Source organism: Peromyscus maniculatus, chromosome 20 (assembly GCF_049852395.1).
Source record: "Peromyscus maniculatus bairdii isolate BWxNUB_F1_BW_parent chromosome 20, HU_Pman_BW_mat_3.1, whole genome shotgun sequence".
NCBI classification, from domain to species: domain Eukaryota; kingdom Metazoa; phylum Chordata; class Mammalia; order Rodentia; family Cricetidae; genus Peromyscus; species Peromyscus maniculatus.
The window spans coordinates 43,291,705-43,312,364 of record NC_134871.1 but is presented as its reverse complement, the minus strand read 5'-3'; the positions used below and the strand labels follow the sequence as shown (position 1 = coordinate 43,312,364).

Sequence of the window (20,660 nt, the reverse complement as noted above, 5' to 3'; positions counted from 1 at the left end):
ATGGTACCTACCAATGACTGAGTGGAAAGGGGGCCTGTATATGTAAAACCCAGTTGGGCCTTTTGTTTGGCCTGGAGGAGGACTGTGGAAGTAAAGCTGCTTCCTTCATCTTAGAATCTTGTGATGAGGTCCAGGCCGCCCTCAAACGTAAGATCCTCTTGCCTCTCCTCCGTGAGTCCTGGGGTTGCCATATGCCCTCCAAGCCTGGCTTGTGTAGAGCTTCTTGACCCATACAGACCAGTGCAGTACCCAGGAGACACAGGCTCAGGGTTCTTATCTCTTGTCTCCTCTAGCCTGGAGAGAGGAGTAGGGCAATTCTTCTCTCTGGTGGGCTTGGAGTCCTGTGGATAGGCTGAGTATGGACTCTTCATGAGTGTAGGGTGTTGTGGGAGATTGTGTTCAGCTAGCAGTGATGGAGCAGGCTGCTTGCATGTGCTCAGTCTGATGGGGGCAGATAGAGAGCAAGACCCGTAGATTCTTGATGCTCAGCCTTGTGGAGGAGAGCCCCGGTGCGTGTCCTCCCCCAGACACTGTGCACGAGCTGCTATATTTTGGGGCAGGGCTTTAGAACTTTGGTCTTAATGGTGATGGGCTGGGGATGGCTTCCTTGGAATGTTTTGGTAATCAGCTTCAAATTTCACCAGCTAAGTGGACCTGCCACCACCCCATTCCACGGGCGCTTTCAGAGCCACCCCTCCCCCAGCTGAAGGAACTGCTGAGCAGCATGTTGTGTATCTGGGCCCTGGAGCATGTTTGTGTAGACAAGCAGAAAATCTGTCTTCAAAAATAAGTTAGTTTTGTTTTTAGCAGAAGTTAGTTCCTAGAGCAGCTTAAAGAACCTGGCTGTGACCCACAGAAGCAGCGCTGTTTTTCTTTGTGTGTGGTGCCAGGGAGCCAACGAGATGCCTTGTGCATGTTGGCAAGTGCTCTCTCCCTGAGCTGTATCCCAGCCGGAAATAATGCCTTTGGCTCTGCACACATACCTTAAAGACTTAATGTCTAGAAGGAATGCTTCCTGTCAGAAGACAGCAGCGCACAGCATGGGTTTGTGTGTGGATGTGCTTCTTTGTAGTAGTGTCTCTGGATGCTGCACGTTTCTTAGAGTAAAACCCAGTGGCTTTCTTCCTTTGCCTGTGATGGGCACTGAGGAACAGCCCTGCACTGTGATGCTGTGGCTGTGTCCTGGCCAGGCTTGCCGTCTTAGCAGCTACACAGAGAGAGGCTCCAGAGCAGCGGGAGTTAGTTCAAGGAACAGCAAGTCACTGTCCCCAGTGCAAAGAAAACGCTAGGTCCTGATGTACCAGCTTTTCACCAGAGCCAAGGTGGTGCCAAACAGCATTTCCTCAGCACAGAAAATGGGGCCCCCGGGGAAAGAGCTTCTGCGTGGAGGTGGAAGGTTTGGGTGTATGTGCATTTCGGGGACATTGCCCTTTGCTGCCATGCGAGTTGTCACAAGGTTCCAGCAGAGTGGAACAGAGAGGAGAAAAGAAAGAGGAAGTGACTGACTAGATCCTCTCTTTCAGTGAGCAGCATGGGGGGCGGGGTCTGTGTGGAAATGGGTTTGCCAGGGCCTAGAAGCACTCCTCGGGGTGCTAAGTTTCCTCAGAGGTCACCCTCGCAGCCAGCCAGCTGAGTTTGGAGGCTAGACACAGAGCTATGCTGTAAACAGTGCCGTGACTCACAGGCCTGTGCAGATTCCAGGTGAGGACTTGCTGGGAGACCGGTGCTAATCTTGCTGTTAGGTTAGCTGGCCACAAAGGCCCAGGCTACAGCCATTTGTACTTTCTTTATCCACTGAGACTTGGGCTTTTGAAAACTACGGATCACGTTTTCCCAAATACAGCAGTAAACCTTTTCTTTCTTTTTTTTACCCCCCTGTTTTGTTTTTGTTTTTCTTGAGACGAGGTTTCCCTGTGAAATAGCCCTGGCTGCCCTGGAACTCACTCTGTCGATCAGGCTGACTTTGAATCCACAGAGATCTGCCTTCCTCTGTCTCTCCGGTGCTAGGATTAAAGGTGTGCTCCAGCACTGCCTGGCAGTAGTTCTTTCTTATTCCCCCACTCCCATTCCCAGTTCCACTTGTTGGTGTCTGCCATCTGCCATCAACCAAGGTCTGAAAGTATTAAAAAGAAAATTGAGTAATATGGTGAAGTCTCTGCTATCCCCTCATGCCCACTTCAGGGTTGAGTCTCTCTGTCCAGAGTTCCCAGCGTATCTCCCACTTACTCAGTCAACAGAGGAGAGCTATTACCAAGAAGAGTTAGGCTGGACTTGCTAAGATCCGTGCAGTCCTGCTCCCATGCTCTCACACAGCACAGCACAGAAGCTGCAGCCCTGGATGGTGTAGGTGAAATGTGCACCCAGGACCAGTGGGGTGCTTGGGAGGCGTCCCTGGAAGGCGGAGGGGACTCTTATACTGCATGCCTACCCTTTCAAGAATGTCAGCATGTATTTGATCACATGGACTGTCATTTCAGGAAACTCGCTCCACTTACAGATGAGCCTCACATCCCCTTTTGCCTCGGCACACGACTGGGGTCTGGAAGCCTCTGTTTGGACTTCACGTGCACCAATGTCAAAGGAGTCTTTATAGTGGCATTACTTAACTGTAATCCTGTCTTTGAGGTCTGTTCTTGATATGTATGTAATGTGAAGGACTTTTCTTGCATTTTTCATGCCGTGTAGCTCCTTCCTTCTCTTCCTCTCTTGCCTACCCTGACCCCTGGAGGGCATGGTGGGCAACAGAATCTGAGTCTGTTGGCATCTGATTTGCACTCATCTGGTGAAGCACTCTGAGAATCTGATCAGTGCTTATCTTGGAGCTTGTGTCTGAGGCCACCCTTGTGGGTTTTATATTAAAGCTGTAACAACTTCCTTCAGCCAGCTTGGATTCCAGGAGCTTCTCGGTTTAGAAGCTTGCTGCAGTTTCCATGGTAGCCAGAGCCTCATTCTGACTCCAGTGGCCTAAGCCAGCAAATCTCCCAGTGCTAGGAACCTTTAGAAAAAAAGGAGGAGAAACAGCTCATTGCCGCTTAATTAAAAAACAGACACCTCCTGCTCAGCTGAGAGCGCAGACTGAAGAAACACACAGAACCAGGTAAGGAAGCCAACCTGCAGAGCACACTCTCTTTGGGGCTGCCTTGTTTTCAGGGTGACTGCACTCAAGTGGGCTTTTGTGACGAGCTTTCTAAGTGCTGGATGCTGGCTTGGTCCTTGACATTTGGGCAGCAGTTTATTTTAGTAAAAAATGTACAGGGAGTCTGGCTACATAGTGTTTTCCACTGGCACAGATTTCTAATCCCAGTACTCAGGGAGGTGGAGGCAGGAAGATCAAGAGTTCAAAGTCACCTTTAGCTACTTAGAGAATTCGAGGCCACCGAAGTCCCTGTGAGACCCTGCTTAAAAAAAAAACAAAAAAACCCAAAAACTGAAAACCACAACACTCAAAAGCCCAACAACAACAAAAAGATGTTTCCCACCCTTGGGAGAGTGAGGCTAGAGAACCAGTGCGGGGCTGGCCAGACTGAATACCAAAACAGTAAGAAGGTATTTCATTTAAAATCCCAGTGCCTTCCCCTAATTCTGTTTTGTTTCTTTGAGACAGAATCTTGCTGTGTAGTCCAGATTGGCCTGGAGATCATGGCTGTGCTCCTGCCTCAGTGCTGATGGCAGGCACAAGCCATCACGCCCAGCTCTCCCTTTTGTTGTTACTTTCAGTGGACGGTGTTATCCAGGCTGGCCTCAGGCTGTGGGTCAAGTGATCCCACCTCAATCTTCCATGTTGTTGATATGCACTGCTGTGTCCAGTGTGCCCTTGACATTGTGAAAAATAAAGCAGTAGGTACTTTGATTCGACTCCATATTAAAAATGTTTTCTGGCAGGACATGATGGGCCACATACCTGTGATCCCAGAGCTCAGGAGGCAGAGGTAGGCAGATCTCTGAGTTCAAGGTCTGCCTGGTCTATATTATAGGTTCTAGGCCAGCCAGGGCTAAACAGTTAGACCCCGTTAGTAATAATAATACATATTCACTGTCACGTTGATCACCACTGGGGTTTGCCTGTTTCTTTCAGAGACCCAATGGCATTCACTTTTAAGTTGGCAGCTTGTTTGTGTCTGGTGTGGCAGGCAGCTCTGGCAGGTAGGCTGTGCCCAGGTGGTCTGGGTAGCCCCAATGAGAAGGGGCTGCTGACAGCGACCTCAGCAGATGCATGACCTGAGGTGGACCTTGTGGTGTGGCTAGCTTAAAGCCCACAGCCCTAGAGCTGGAAGGGCTCTTTGAAGGGCCTTTGGAAGCCAATCCAGACATAAGGGGAGAGGCAGGAGCAGGGAGCAGTGTATTGTAAGGGATCATTTCGATTACGATATTGAGAATGGGTCTACAAGGTTGAGGGTAAGTCACTAGCCAAGTTAGGAGCTTCCTGGTGGCTCAGGTATTAGATAGAAGAGCAGAGGTGGTAGGTGTTACAGGATTCTGAGTGAGTTGAAAAGCAGAGTCCAGCAGAGCCCCAGTTCTTGGCCCTGAGTAATCTGATGGGCATATCACAAATCTTAAATGGGTAACTCCACTCAAGATTTTGGCCTTAGTGTATATTGGCTTTGTCTTGGTGGTACCAGCAGATTTCATGATCACCATACTTGTCTTTGTGTGATTTAAATGCCAGGAAAATCCGTGAGAAATTAAAGTTTAAGAGGCTAGCAGTTCTTCCAGCCTAACTCCCCGTGCAGGGTGTGTGTGTGTGTGTGTGTGTGTGTGTGTGTGTGTGTGTGTGTGACAGAGAGAGACAAAGGTAGCATTCTCGCCCATTTACGTGTGCTTGTACCTCTTGTGTGTGTTGGTGAGTTGTGGACTCTTGCACACCTGCACAACCACCTCAGAACTGAGCTGGTTCCCTGGCCTGCTGCTCGAGGGACAGACAGGACAGGACAGTGCTTGTGGGGAGGGGCTGAGCTTCTTGCATCCGTTTGGCTCTCTAAGCTGATGCAAGGGCTAGTGCTAGTGGTCTAGCTGCAGACTGCTTTACTAAGCTATTAGATGTCTGGGCCAGGCTGTGCTGTACTCCATGCCCCACAGGCCCTGGGGATTCTCAGTAGGTTCCCACAGCTCTCTTGGCAATTCTGATGTTTTCCTTTGCAGATGGAAAAGTTGCTTCCAGAAATGGTGTGCCAGCCACGTCAACACAGGCACCTGTGGGTTGACAGCATTCGTGGTCTGCAAGCAGGCCTAGAGGCCTTGCAGTATCCAGTGGTGCCTAGGGACTGGTAGATTTCCTCCTGTGATGTGTGAGTGGAGTCCAGTCCACGTTGGCTGGGCCCTTCTAGGGCTCCTCTGGGGTTTGCCCTGGGTGCTGAAACAGCTTCATTGGCTTAGTTTTAGGTCCTTGGGTCTTTGTAACAGTCATGATCTCTGTCAACTGCTGGAGTCATGGTCTTACATCATGGATGTATGCCCACTAGTTGATTACACAGGAAGGCAGGAGCAACAGTTTAACAGGTTGTGAGACACTGAGGGATTCACTTGTAGTGGAGTTTGGGGTGGGGGCGGTACTAGAGGAAGGACCTTTGCTTCCAGACTGGACAGAGGGACAAGAGGATCTGGGTGCTGGCTCTCCCTGTGCTGTACTCTGCTGCTCTGGCTCACTGAGGCTGTCACACCTGCGGGGGAAGGGGGCTGGGATTCCAGGTATGCAGCCACCACTCCCCGTCTGCATATACAGTGTATGTGGAGGGTGTGACAGCTTCTCTGGGTGGCTTAAAGAATTCTAGTATTGGTTTGTCTTGAAGTTGACTCTCATTGCAGTGTGCAGTTTTATTGGTGGAAGTATCAAGGCAACTCCATGTAGTTAAAAGGGAGGTTTATTCTGTGGGGTAACTCTCAAGTGAAGGGATAGGTTACAGGGTCCGGGAAAGGTGTAGTGCAGTCTAGCGATGTTCTCTGGAGAACTCTGCTCGGTCTACATCCAGGGTCCAGGATCCAGGAACCAAGAGAGCAGGCACATTCGGATCTCAGGTCTTAAGGGCTCCTGTCTTGGCCTTGGTGTGACAGTTACTCAGTGGGGGTAGTACTTCCAGGTCAAAGCTGGAACAGCTACCCACTACACAGTTTCTTAAAAATAAAAAGTTTTCAAGTCATCTTAGTCACTGGTATTGACACACTAGTTGTCTAGTGAGAAGTGGGTCTTTGGGTTCTGTGATTATTTTCTTCTCACTAAATGGGAGACCCTGTAGCCCAGGCTGGCCTTAAACTTGTAGAAGTTCTTCTGACTCAGCTTCCCAAGTGCTGAAATATAGATGTACACCATCACCCCTGGCTAGAGAGAGGGATTTCAAATTTCTGAGCATTCATTTCCTCCCTCCTCAGTGCTGGGAATTGAATATAGGGTCTCATGCATGCCCAGCATATACTTTACCATTGAGCCAGCTCTCCAGCCCTCTTTTTACTTACTTTATTTTTACTTTATTGTTCTTGTTGTTGCTACTGTTTTTCTTTTGGTTTTTCCGAAACAGGGTTTCTCTGTATAACAGCTGTGGCTGTCCTGGAACTGCCTTTGTAGACCATGCTGGCCTCAAACTCCTAGAGATCCGCCTGGCTCTGCCTCCAGAGTTCTGGGATTAAAGGCCTGAGCCACCACTGCCAGGCTGCTCTTGTTGTTTTAAGACAGAGTTTCATGTACCTGAAGCTGGCCTTGAATTCCTGATTTTCCTGCTCAGTCTCCCAAATGCTGTTACTTCTTATTTTGAGGCAGGGTCCTGGTAAGTTGCCTAGCCTGGCATCTGATTTACTTTGTTCAGGCAGGCCTTACATAAGCAATCCTCCTGCCTCAGCCTGCTGAGGAGGTAGAAAGACAGGCTCAGCTCTTGCCCTCTGAGATCTCCATGATTTCACCCCATCGAGGACTCATGTCATGGTTGTTTCCCTTTTCAGGTTCCTTTCCTGCCACTTAGCAGTTTGAATTTAACAGTTCTGTCTGTCTTGACATATGTCCCTGGCTAACCCAGAACCCATCATATAGCCTGGGCTGGCCTCCAGCTTGTCATGATGCTCTTGTTTTGGTCTTGCTTTTGAGTGCTGAGATTATAAGCATGTGTGCCATGTCTGGCTTCCTCCATAGTTCATTAGTTTTCCTACCAAAAGACATCTTGATTGCTTCCAGGTACTTCTGTGTGCAGGGTTTGTGGGGTCATGAGTGTACAACCTGTCAGTTACTCTTGGATTGCATGGTAATATGCTTACTTCATCCTGGGTCCCAGAGCTGTATAGCTGCACCCTTTGCATCCCCACCAGCAGTGGCTGAACAAGGCTGTACCACATCCTCACTAGTACTTGGTGTTTGAATTTGGGCAGCTCTGGCAGGTGTGTAGCAGCCTGGCACCAGGGTGACACGTGAAGGGAAATATCTTTTCATGACTTAGTGTCCTTTCATACATGTGTGTCTTCATGACCTCCCTTGTAGGATCCTTGACCAATTTTTTTTTTTTTTAAGTTTTTGAGTCAGGGTCTCATGTAGCCCAGTCTGGCTTTGAACTCAATACACAGCTTAGACCAACCCTGAACTACTCTTGACCCTCCTGCTTTTGCAGTGCACATGATGTAGTTACTGGCATTTTCAACCATGCCTGGTCCTCGACCTGTCTTTAATCAGACTGCTTTCTGACCATAAGAGTTGAGCGTGTATTTTGGATAGCAGTCTTCTGTCAGCTATGTCCTTTGCAAGTCCTTTCCCCTGGTCTGTAGCTTACCCTCCTGCTCTCTTGACACAACATCAACTCATTGCTTACATGCTTTCCAGTAAAAGACAGGCTTGCTCTGTGCTGTGTTTCGCTCATACCATGGATACATTGGATTAGGTGGATTCAACTGGACTTATACTCTTGGTCCAGACATCGATGGACCATACACTGTGATCCTGTCAGGTTGCCCCAGCAACCGTCTTGCATTATGCTGGTGTGAAAGAGGCAGGTAGCTACCTTCTCCCCATTCTGTCCTTTGGACTTTGAATTTGGATCCTCCACTACAGGGTAGCAATTTGGTAAGGTGCTTTTTCTCTGCCTCTTGAAGCTCCCAGGCAGCCATGTGCTCTGGGGAGCAGCTGATACAGGAGGCTGTGTCATAGGGTGGATGGAGTCACCACGTATTTAAGTTATTTCAACTATGCGTTTAAGTTGAAGACCACCTCCTGTACTCATGGTGTCCTGAGGGTGTGGTGCCTTAATTTGTGTCTGTTCATATGTGTGAATGTGGGTGCTGTGGCAAGCCAGTCACCACCGAGCACTTGTTGGCTGCATGTAGTTAAAGCACACAGTCTACATGTGTGTGAGAATATGTATGGACCATGGTAGGGGCATCTGTAAGTGCAGCATGCACCACCAGCACTCCTGGGCTGTGCCCATGCTGAGTGCCTCATTGACTTTGACTCTGCTGGTGGATGTTGTGACCGTTTCAACCCTTAAAACACCCCAGCCATGGAGCTGGGGAAGTGGCTCAGAAAGTGAAGTGCTTGCCTCCTATCAGGTTTGTATCTTCAGCACCCACTAATTGCCAGGTGATCATGGTAGCCCATTTGTCATCTCAGCTTTTGGAAGGAACCCCTGATACAAGCAATCTAGCCAGACTAGACAAAATTGGCAAGCTCTGGGTTCAAATGAGCAACCCTATCTCAGTATATACAATGGAGAGAGATTGAGGAAGAAACCCAAACCCAGTGTCAGTCACTGGCCTCCACATGTGTATGTAACACATGCATGTACACACACACACACACCTCTACCACACACATATACACACACCTAAAAGATGCGCCCCAAAACCTTGAGCCAAGCTGGGGTACTGATCAGAGCTGCTATCCAGACACTTTTCCACAACAGCCTGAAGGAAGTCACATGTTTTGGCATCAGTCACTCTCACATTAGAAACAGGACAATAGAGGAAGTTGTTGGTTGGAACAATTGTCGTTGCATTTGTCTGAGTACATCTGCAGACTGTAACAAAATTGTCACCAAGTGTGCAGCTTTCTGGAGCAGGCTTCAAGGGAAGCATTCTTTGCTGTACTGGGAAAAACAGTCCTGGCTGTGTCGCAGGTCACTTAATAGAAGAGGCCAGAAGAAGCCATAGCCCACTTTTGGTCTTGTTCTCAGAAGTGCAGAACTGTCTGTGTTATGAAGAGGCAGCTGGTCCTTCCGGCTCTAGCCTCTGTATGTCATCATGCTTTTAGCCTGGGCATTTTACACTGTGTTTCTCAGAGGAAGCTTTTGCATGTGGTTACATAGTGTGCACTCCTGTGATGGCATGGGACCAGCTTCCTTCCAAGGAACAGTTGTCCTGCACTAGGAAATGACTTCATGGGCATTGCCTTATGGATAATGAACCTGCTTTTATGGTACTTGATGGTTCTGCACTAGGAAATGACTTCATGGGCATTGCCTTATGGATAATGACCTTGCTTTTATGACACTTGATGGTTCTCTCCTGAAATGTGCTGATCAAATGCTGGGTACTTGACCTCTGGTCAGGAGTCATAGCTCCACCCTACTTCCTTCAAGCTTCTTTCCATTTCTTTTTGGGCTCTGATAGAGAGTACCAGAGATGGGGTGTGGGGAGCCCACAAAGAAGGGCTTTCCACCCTGTAGGGTCTTTGTGCCCAGGAAAGGCACAGCAAAGACCTGAATTCCCAAACAAGAGCTATGCTTGGTTAAGTTCAGATGGAGAGGACTAGGTGATATCCAGGGCTGCCTTGTCTCTGGGGAAATGGATGAGGGAGCCAATCAGGTGCCTCTGAGATTCAGAAGTGCTGTCGTTCAAGTCTGGGAATGATGAGCAGATTGTTAACTTGGCTCTTCTCTTCTCTTTGTCTGTTCTCAGACAAAAGCATTAAACAACAAGTTAAAATACAAAAAGTCAATAGCCTCAGTGAGATGGAGGGGACATGAGTCTGGGTGAGCAAGCAACATTATTAGCCTCCAAATGGCCACTGACCAAGGAAGAACGAATCCTGGCAACAGAGGCAAAGAGGTGGAGTTAGGGGTGAGCCTGAGAAGTGTGCAGAGCTGTGCAAGAGCCCCCGCGGGCTTTCCTCAAGGGTGCAGAGTAGGGCTTGAAAGAAAACCAGAAATAAGGCCGTGGAGCACAGCGGCTCTCCAAAAGACAAGTTGAGTCCAGTCCAGATTCCAAAAGGAGGACTTTCCCCCAGATCCTATCACGCGGCTTTTGAAGTCCATATGCTCATAAAGTTCTTGGAAATGAGGATGGAGGAGTAATTTGGAGAATGCTGGGAAACACAGAGTAGGAACTGACTCTCAGAGAGGCTGCTGCCATTAGAGGCCTGGCCCCTGGCCTTAGACAGTGGTTCTGGAGCAGAGATGCTCCTGTGCTGCTCGGACACCATCCTTAATACTTCCCCCTTTGCAGAGCAGGGATGCCCTGCTGGGACATGGTATCCTTTGTCCGTCCTTCCTTCCCCGCACCCTATAGCTCCTATGTACCTATATGTATCCCTCCATCAGCTGGGGTCCCTTTCTCCTGAGTGTGATTTCAAAACTGCTTTACTCTGTGGGGCCCTTCATCTAACCACCACTTCCTAGAGTTTTGAAGAAGAGGTTGGGCCTACTGGCTGTGCCAGGTGGTACCCTGATGGGGAGCAGATTGTTTTCCACAGTGGTGGTCAAATCCCTGTGTGTTGGTCAAGAAATGACAACTTGAGTCTGTTTTATTCTAGCTGTTATCGTGACTTTATTAAAATCCCAGTTTGGAAAGCTGCCCTGGCTCTTGGAGGGTTGTGAGTGCCATGGGTTGGCAGTGTCTGGGAGTTTACAGACTGGGGCATGTTCAGTAGGCCTTGCACTTAGTAACTGCTCCTTAAGGCTGCCTGGAAGATGCTTGTGGCATTTGCCTGTGTGAAATACACTCTCTGTTCACCTAGACTACTTGAGCAGCAGGTACCCAACCTAGCACACACATTATCCACAAGAATTCCAGAGAGGTCCGACCTAGGATGAGGGGACTAATTACTGCTCATGGCTCACCAGGTGTGGCTGCTCTAGAACTCTGGAATGTGGGTGTGGCCAGGGGAGGCACTAGGTGCCCTCCCTGTCACTGTTTTCAGGTAGTACATCATCTTTCATTGAACCACACTGGACTCCTGGTGTGTGGCTAGTTCTGGTGTGAGCAACAGCAGGACCCACGTTAGGGAGGTGAGGATGTTGGTGTATCATGAGGGGCTGATCAACTGCTGCCATGGTATGTCATTCAGCCCAGCAGCTGAAATGGTCTTGGCAGGACCAGAGCTCACTGTCCTAAGTGGGGAGGAGTCTGGAAAGGTTGGTGTGTCTTCAGCTGGTGCAGAGAGGCAGGAAGCAGAGCAGGACTGGATGGTGTGAGCCCCGGGGAGCACAAGCTGCTACAGTAGGCATCCCTCTTCCCAGAGCTGGACTGGACTGCATCCCCTCAAAGATGACAGCAGCATCCCAGGGAGACCCTACAGCTGGGTGCCAGGCTCTCCAGCCTGCTTCTTCAGAGACTATGGTGCTGAGGCTGCCTGGCACCTGTGTGCACACCTGAGCACTATGCTAACTGAGTCCTGATCTTGCACCAGTTCCGAGTCTTTGAGTAGGGAGACCCCAAACATCCCAGAGTTCCACTCCACCCCCCAGTCTGATGTCTGTGTCTTCTGGCACTCACTTGGTGCTTGTGCCACCATACATTGCTCTGCCCAGGTTAAAGGGAGCCTGGTGCCAGCTGTGACCAGAAGCTGCACACTGTACTACACTATGGTTTGCTGGACTTCTTACTTGGACTTCTCTTCCCCTTAAGCTGCTGCGAACCCCCACCGCCTGAGAAGGGTAATGTTGCTGTGGAGGCCTAGCTTTAGCTGAGGACACCACATCTTCAGGGCCAGCATGTGACTCGATGGCATAAGGTTCCTAGCTCTGTTTGTGCAACCTGGGATAACATATTGGCAGTGGTGCTGTGCTCAGATCGAGTGGGAGCTGACAACCCAGAAGCTGTTTGGAGGGGGCAACAAAGGAACCTACTCGATTGAGAGATTCCTGAGAATGGTTGACCTGTCTCCAGGGCATAGGTCAGCACCCTGCAACTTGGTAGTGAGATCCAGCCTGGAGGCCTGGTTCTGTTGAGCTGGTCAGCTGGTTTTGCATTTAAGGGGTTGTTTAAAAAAGAAAGAAAGAAAGAAAACTAAATAGAATATACAACAGAAGCTTTATGTGGCTTTGAAAGAAAGCTGGCCACATGGGCTGGAATTGATTCAGATGTGATCATCAAGGGCTCAGACACTTAAATTAAAAAAATTTTTTTTTTATTTTGTATGAGTGCATATGTGTTCACCATGTGTCATGGTGTGAGTAGAAATCAGAGGACAGCTTGAAAAATTATTTTTCTACTAACACCTTATGGGTCCCAAGGATGTCAGTCTGTACTCTTTGAGTCATCTTGCTGGCCCAGGCTTTGGACACCTTATAGAAACCCTTAGGTCAGCCTTACTCAGCCTCGGGGCTGATGGTTGGGTGCTACAGAATGTAACAGGGTGCTGAGAGTGTCCCTGGCCAGTAGCTACCCTGTTAACTGGCATGGACTGCCTAGACTGATTTGCACGCCATGTATTGGAGGTTTATTTATTTATTTTTTGTCTCATTTTCCGTTTCCGTTTTGGTTTTTGAGGCAAGGTCTTATGGAGCCCAAGCTTGCTCTGTAACCAAGGACAGCCTTGAACTCCTTTCTTCCTGCCTCCACCCTGCAAGAGCTGAGAGCACAGGCATGCACCACCGCGCCTGGTGTCGAGGGTTACTGCCTCATCTCTGCTGTTGCTGCAGTGACTCTGGAGCCAAGCCTTAGCCCTGCATCTCAGGCACACAAGTCTCTGAGGATAGAGCAGAAGTGGGCCAAAGGCCACCGAGCAGCGCCGAAGGGTTTGGTGTTTGTAATCACGTTTGTTTTTTTTTTAGGACCGCTTGCAAAATAATCGCTGTTGTCCCGCCCAACACCCGGCTGATGTGTTTCAGCTCCACAAACTGCATTGGTACATGTCCCCAGTATGTCCTTGTCAGGGACAGGCCAACAGGTTAAACCATGGGCCCTGGTCTGACAAAAGACTGGCGGGTTGACATAAAGATCATGGTGGTTCCTCTCAGCAGTCCCTGGGCGAAGGTGGAGGTCAAGAGTAGCGGAGCTGAGGGTAGGATCAGTTTCCCCACTGCTTATACCATGTGTGAGAAGTGGATCCTGATAAGAAAGAGGAGTATAAGTAGGCAACTAGATTTTTGTTGTTGTTTCTTTTTCATATGTATATTGAGTGCCTGTAAAGGGTGATGTGCACCTGCTTGCCAGAATCTCAGAGAGAAGAGGTGTTGAATCCCCTGAAGTTCCATGTAGTTGTAAGTTGCCTACCATGGGTGCTGGGGACAGAACTTGGGTCCTTTGGAAGAGTAGGAAGGGCTCTTACCCACTTAGCTGTCTCTCCCACCTTCTCTCCATTCCCTTGACTGGGGTTTATATGGCAGAGTAGGTAGGTGAAGGTGAGATTTCAGATGAGGGCTGCAGTGTGGAGTTGCAGTAGAACGGGGACAGAGGAGCCGGTGTGTAGCTGAGACTGCCCAATCTCTGATGGCGGGGGTCGGGGGAGGGTGGGCTTGAGGGGTGGATTATAGTTGTAGCCAAAGAACAAGGTGAGTGGGGGGTGGGTGGGAAGAGCTGAAAGCCAGTGCACTGGGAAACCTTCCCATTTGGGCTGTCTTGGCCCTGCCTGAGAGGACCGAGGAGGGAGGGACTAGGCGGTGCTCACCCCAAGTTTTCTACCTACCCTAGAAGGGGAAGAAGGGCTAGTTAGGACTCATCTGTTTGTTTGTTTGTTTGTTTGTTTGTTTGTTTGTTTATCTCACTGTGTAGCACTGGCTGTCCCAGAACTTACTATGTAGATCAGGCTGGCCTCAAACTCACCTGCCTCTGCCTCCTGAGTCTTGGGATTAAAGGTGTGTGCCACTATGCCTGGCTTAGGACTCATCTTTACTAAGTAGATATTACTAGAAAAAAATGTGTATATGTATATATATATATTTTGTTTGTTTGTTTTTCGAGACAGGGTTTCTCTGTATAGTTTTGGTGCCTGTCTTAGATCTCACTCTGTAGACCAGGCTGGCCTCTGTAGATGTAACCAATCGTTCATCTCTTCAGGCCTCGAACTCACAGAGTACTAGAAATATTTTATCCAAAGCAACCATTGAGAAATGTTTGGTAAGCTATCTGCCTACAGACCCAACTTCAGATCCAATGAGAATGCGCCCCTGCATGATGCAGGGACCCTTTTTTGTAGCCCTTCAGACGGAACCTAGTGTCTAGAGGTCTACCTCCCAAAGAGGTCAGGGTATTGTGCACCCCCACCTTTCTTCCTGTTGGGGCAGCTGGCATGTGCATGCATGTGTGCATGCACATATTTGTTTGAGTCAGGCTCTTGCTGTGTAGTCCAGACTGGCCTAGAACTCAAGATCTTCCTACCTCTGCCTCCTGCTGCTGGGCTCACACCTATGTACCACCGCACTGATGTCGGGATCCTTTCTAAAGGGACATGTCTAGTTATCTCCAAGAATCAATATATTACTGTGGTGCGTGTCTAAGTAGAGATAAGTCACAAGCTGGTCACAGACTGGAGTGGAGCAGACTTCAAGACGAAGCTCTTGTGTTGCAAAGCCCCCTGGTAATGCCACACATAGGCAGGGTGTCTGAGAACTGCTTGAAGTTACAGGGTTTGGCATGTGTGGAAAGGCCTTTTAACTGTCATTTGATTATCACTGAGTTTTCCAACCTGGACAGGTCGAGGACTACTTCCCAAGCTGCTGCTGAGGACCCAGCCTCAGGATAGATTTGAATTTGCCTGTTAGGTAGTGGGCCTGGTGTCCCTGGCTGTCTAGCCTGCCTCTTCCGCCTTTCATTGCACATTTGCAGGGAGTGTCTCATGAATCCCTCTGTGGTTCTGTCAGCTGCTCCTCCCAGCTGCCCTCTCCTTTCTGCCCTCTTTTCCTGATGCTAGAGGGCCAGGAAGGATGCCACCGGTGACTCCAGCAACAGGAAAACCTGACACAGACACAGTGTTAGTGTTGGCTGAAGAGCGAGCACTTTTTTCCCTGTCCACTTCTCTCCTGAGTCCACTTTCTTCAGCTGCCCCAGAAGAGTCCTCCTGAGCTCATGTTGAGTGTTGTCCGTGGTGGCAGGTGTGGGTAGAGGCCACCTCTGACTTGAGCTTGTCTCTGCTCTCTTGCAGATCCTCTAGCCGCTCGATGGGGAGTCACAGAAGACCGCCTGTGTGTGTCAGCTCCCTACCTCTCTGTAGCAAGAGAAGTGACTGCAGCGCCTTCACAGTCATGATGATGAAACTGGTATTAACTGAGTGGCCCTTATGGATTTTTAACTCTAACTCACAGTGAGCCAGCAAGCCATATGTTTACAGTCCGACCAAAAACCCTTCTGTGTTGCTGCACGGCTCGTGTGAGAAGTTGAGACGCCTGTTGGTACAGAGTGGAATACAAGAGTTACTTGCCGAGGAATACACTTGCAGCAGAGCGAGAAGACGTCTTAATTTATCATTGGAGAGAGATGATAGTATTATTTATATAGGTAGAATAAATATATATATATATATATTTTGGTGGTAATGAAAATGGCTCCGCAGAATGCCGACTCGGAATCTATGCAAGTACAAGAGCTGCCTGTGCCGCTGCCAGACCCTCAGAAACGCAGAGACACAGAGGCTGAGACCCAAGAGGAGACCATCAGTGAGGGGTCCATAGACAGAATCCCCACACGCCTATGGGTCATGCACGGGGCAGTGATGTTTGGCAGGGAATTCTGTTACGCCATGGAGACAGCACTGGTTACACCCATACTGTTACAGATAGGTAAGTACAGTGCAGCAGGCCTGGCTGCCGCCGAGTGTGACGGTCCTGGGGACCCCTGCCATGGATCCTTGACCTCTGCGAACCAGGTTCAGGGGTGGTTCCTCTGCTCTGGACATGGCATTGCATGTCCTTGTAGCAGGGCACTTGAAAATAACTGGCCATGGCTATGCTGGGCATACCAGCTGTGGAAGCCACCACTGGCTGTACCACCACTGCAAAACAGGGATCCTGGTGTCATTCCCGAGTTTCTTGCCTATGGAATGGGGGTGAGTGCAATCCCACCCCAAAGGTGACTGCAACCCTTCCAGGGTGCCGCTAGAATGGGTTTCCCCCCAAATTTTGTCATAATCTTTAGTTTTCTCTGTAGACTCGGGCAGTTTTAAAAACTTAATTCTTGAGCTCTGAAGTTTCATAAGAGAACTAGACAAAGGCGAAGCAATCTGGAGGCATCAGTTTTGTTCTAGATTTTCATGTAATTAGGATTAGTATTTTAAAACCCGGTCTGCTTTGGTTGTTTTTAGCAGTACTTCTTGCCACAACATGACCACATCCTTGCATGGCAAGAGCTAACCCTGCTATGCTGGGTCAGTCAGCTCAACATGTGGATTTGTCATCCCTGTGAAATCATCACCACTTCTTCCATCACAGTGGGATGTGGCTTGGGCCTCAGAGCACGCAGGTCTGTGTGGCGCAGGCTTCCTGATACTGGCAGTGCTCACGACCTCATGCACACCTGCTCTGTGGCCCCGTTAGTAAACCCCTGGGATAGGTCTCATTTTGAGTTCCACTCTGGATCTTGGTGTGCTTTTCTTTGGGAATCAGACCTTAATCTCCTCCATTCTCTTCCGAAGCCAGTTCTCAGAAGGCATAGGAGTTGGCCACACGGCCTATAGCACAGATAACAGATGGACTGGGGACTCTCCTGGAGGGTTAGCAGGGTAGCTTGACCACACATGGTTGTTCTCTTGGTCTATCATTATGCTGCTTGTCATCCTTGGGGGCCTGTCACATGAAGGCACTGGGGCACATAGGCCATGCTCACCAAAGACAGCGTAGTCCAGTGAGAAGTTGGGAAGGAGGCATCAGGCTTACTTGGTGTATGTTTTGTTCTCTCGAGAGAGAACTGCCTTCTGAGAACTGGCTTCCACCCAGGTCTGGTAGCAGATCTGGAGCCAGCATGGACTTCCATGTTGGCCTGCTGCTTACACTGTAGCAACAGAGATGTGATCCACATTCCCAAGCTGCTGAGACCCAGGATCCACAGCTGCCTGGAATCCTCACACTTCATGGGTTGTACTGATTCCACGTTACCTTCAACACTTTTCATTTTTTTATTTTGAGTATTTATTGTATGAGGTTTGTTGTCTATTAACATTTTAATTAATTAATTATTTTACCGTACACACCTCCCAAGTAGCTGGGATTATGGGCCTGAACCACCACCAGTCCGTCAATGACTCCATTTTACCAGATCTCTGTGGCTTCTTGGAGAGATCTGCATGACAGGAAAGGCTCCAACCAAGAGCCAGGCAAGACCCAAGGTTAGGAGTTGGGAGTTTGTGAGAAACCAAATCTTGTCAATGCATAGTGACAGAATTTTCCCCAGCTGAGCTTTGCAGTGACCACAGCCTGGTCAAGACCTGGAATGCAGCTGCCGAGAGAGAGACCTTGAGCTGTACTCCTGAGCTGAGCATCAGGTCCCTGACCCCGAGAACTGACAAACGCTGTAAGCCGTTCTCCATGTGTGCCTTGTCGCAGAGCAGTTGGTAGCTGATGTATGGGCTCTGGGTGTTCTGTTTGAAGCTTTATGGTGACACTATTTCTAAACCCTTTGTGATTTCGAACATAGTATTTTCCCCATTACCCATGAATTCATCTTTCTAAAAGAGGGTATCAAACTGCTTTAAATTCTTTTCAGTTACATTGATTGATTGACTGATTGATTGAGGCTTGTGGGTTTACATTTGCTCAGAGAACAAATTTCAGGAATCAGTGCTCTCCCACCATGTGGGGCCTGGGAATGAACTTGAACTCAGGTCTTCAGGCTTGGCAGCAATTGTCTTTACCTTCTGAGCCATCTCACTGGCCCTCAAAGTGATTTCAAAGGAAAGATGTTTTTATTGACAAATATCCCTTCATAAAAACTGTGCAATTAGTGGTAGGAAGTTTGTCCTTTCTTTTTTTCGAATGTTCAGTTTCCCCTAGAAAACTTCCTGTCTGGAAGGCGGCAAGCAGAAGCTAGTGAGCCGAGCGCTAGCTCAGAGTCTGCCCTTCGAAGTCAGTGGACCAGATGGGTTCAGTTCAGCAGTAGCCAATCAAGCGAGCATGTGCAAGGCTGACTTTTGGCGGATCCCAAAGGCAGTGCCCTGTGTGGTCCTGTGAGTGCACTCCTCTCAGTCAGTAAGTTGTCTCTGTTAAAATGTTCCTGTAAAGCTCATCAGTGAGCTCCCGTGTGGGGTGCAGAAAGGCTGTTGACTGTCCCATGGAGAGGAAGTCGGTTCTGCTTGCTTCTTCCCAACTTCTGGTTGTCACCAGCCATGTGGCAGGCTGCCTCCCTAGTCTTGCTGGTGTCCCAACAAGTTTTGCAGCCTGCGTTCCTGTGCCTTTTAACCACGGTACAGCTCCTTGTACTGTTAACACAGGACTGGGACTGATGGAGGGACCCTCAAGCCCTGTCTAGCATGGAGAGGCCAGTGTCCTCTGGGGTGTTGCCCGCGGTGTCCTCTGCCCTTGATAATGGTAGTGTTTGGTCATTCTGAGCCTGACCACATTGGGGTTTCGTCCATGCTGGCCCCCAGGGGAGGGTAGGAATAGGGGAGACTCCAGAAGCTTGGATTGAACAGAAAGTGGTGTGGCCAGCCAGCTGCCCTGTGATAAATCAGTGCTTTCCTTTATGATAGCAGCGTGGCCCCTTCTGGGTTCTCTGTTATTTCCATCGTTTGGTCAAGTGGAGTAGGTGGTTTCTGTGCCTGTAAGGTGGTGGTGTGCGAAGGCACCGTGTCCCACAGCCAAAGCTGACTCCTTGGGGAAGCCTTGGCTCTCCCTCATCCAGTGTTTGTGCGTTTACTTCTGTACCAACATCTCTTTTGAAAACAGTCACTGAGTTTACATGTCTGACATGCTTATATGAGCCTGGCACACTGTGAGACCCAAGTGCTACTGCTCCTTCACCTGGGCTCCCACAGAGCCTTGGGCACCTTTGCTTTGCACAGCTGTCAGGAAAGTGAAACCCTGGGGCAGAGCATCTGGAAGTCTCCTCCCCATAGAATGAGTAAGGACAAGGGCTGTTAACTGAGCTCACCGGACTCCAGGGTCGGTGTCATCATGCTGCACAGCTTGAGACATGACAGGCTTCTCCTCAGGAGATCCCAGCCCGTGTCCTCAGTTTCCCACCATGCAGGAATGTTCGGAGGGCTTCATTCTTCTTACTGTTGATACTAGAATCTTTTTTGGGGGAGGTGGGAGAGAGTCAAGATAGGGTTTCTCTGTGTAATAGCCCTGGCTATCCTGGAACTCGCTCTGTAGCCCAGGCTGGCCTCAAACTCAGAGATCGGCCTGCCTCTGCCTCCCGAGTGCTGGGATTGCAGGCGTGTGGGGCTGCCGCCCAGCTGACAGTAGAACCTTTCATTTCAAGACAGGCTTTCCTTCTCCACACTAGACTGGCCTGCAACTCTCAGTCCTCCCCATGAAGCTTCCCAAGTGCTGGGATTACAGCTACGTAGCACCACACCCACTTCTTAGTACAGTTTCTTTGTATGTGGAGTTAGGGATTGAGCCCAGGGCCTGCTGCATGCTTGGCATGTGCTGTGCTACCACGCCACAGCCTTGGCTCAATTTTCACTTTTTACTTTTGTTTTTGTTTTTTGAGACAGGGTCTCTCTATGTACCTTTAGCTGTCCTGGAACTTGCTATATAGACCAGACTGGTTTTGAACTCACAGAGTTCTGCCTGCTTCTGCCTCCCAGCTGCTGGGATTAAAAGTGTGCCACCAAACCTGGCTAGTCATTTGTTTGTTCTTGTTTTGTTTGCCTGATTGTTTTAAGACAGATCTGAGTCTCCCAGGCTGCCCTTGAACACCCTCTATACCCCAGGCAGGTCTTGAGTTGGTGATCTTTCTGCTTCTAACAGGGATTATAGGCCTGGCCAACAGACATGGTGCACCTCTGCCCTTTTCTTGTCCTGGAGCAGAAGATGAGCTTTTCCTACCCAGCCTGAGCTCCCTGAGTGCGACCACCTCCTGTAGTGCGGTCCCCACTGCCAGTAAACCTAACAGGGAAATTCTGTCTCTGGTTCTCAGATTGGGACCAGGAGCCAAGACTTACATCTGTCCTGGACTTGTAGTAGTCTTCTGCTTCTGCCTTCAAGTGCAGGGATTACAAGTATGTGCCATCATCCCTAGCCTCCTCCCTCTGTGTGATGGGAAGCCAGCTGACTACCAGGCTGCCAGTCCCAAGAGATTGAGCAGAGGCAGGGCCTGAAAGATCTACAGAGCACACACACACCTGCCCTGCCTGCCTACTATGGCTGGTGGTGTACCCTGCCATTCATAGGTCACATGACTCTGATATCTCAAACTCAGGACCAGATGTGAGCATACAGCTGCTTTTGAAAGGCAGAGTTGGAAGCACACTGCTCAGAAGTCTATGGGAAACTTCTAGAGAGCCAGCCTAGCCTTGTTGGGTGTCCTCCTGTGTTGTGTTCCCATGTTACATTCTTCCCTGAGAAGGAGTCCAGTCTCCTGCTACTGTTTATTGTTTCCCT

At 49.4% G+C, this 20,660-nt stretch overlaps 1 protein-coding gene across 2 annotated transcripts in view; it reads left to right on the top strand.

Annotated features, from left to right (window-relative positions):
- The window catches only part of Slc45a4 (solute carrier family 45 member 4), a 74,735-nt gene that overhangs the window by 27,039 nt on the left and 27,036 nt on the right, over positions 1 to 20,660 (top strand). The window contains exons 1-2 of one of the 2 annotated variants that reach the window (XM_042264920.2): positions 1,421 to 3,097; positions 15,266 to 15,899. In XM_042264920.2, the coding sequence (XP_042120854.1) occupies positions 15,656 to 15,899 (244 nt within the window). In that variant the 5' untranslated portion in view covers positions 1,421 to 3,097; positions 15,266 to 15,655. Of the gene's footprint in view, positions 1 to 1,420; positions 3,098 to 15,265; positions 15,900 to 20,660 lie in introns of those variants that run through there. The other variant, XM_006989201.4, reaches the window with a different exon arrangement.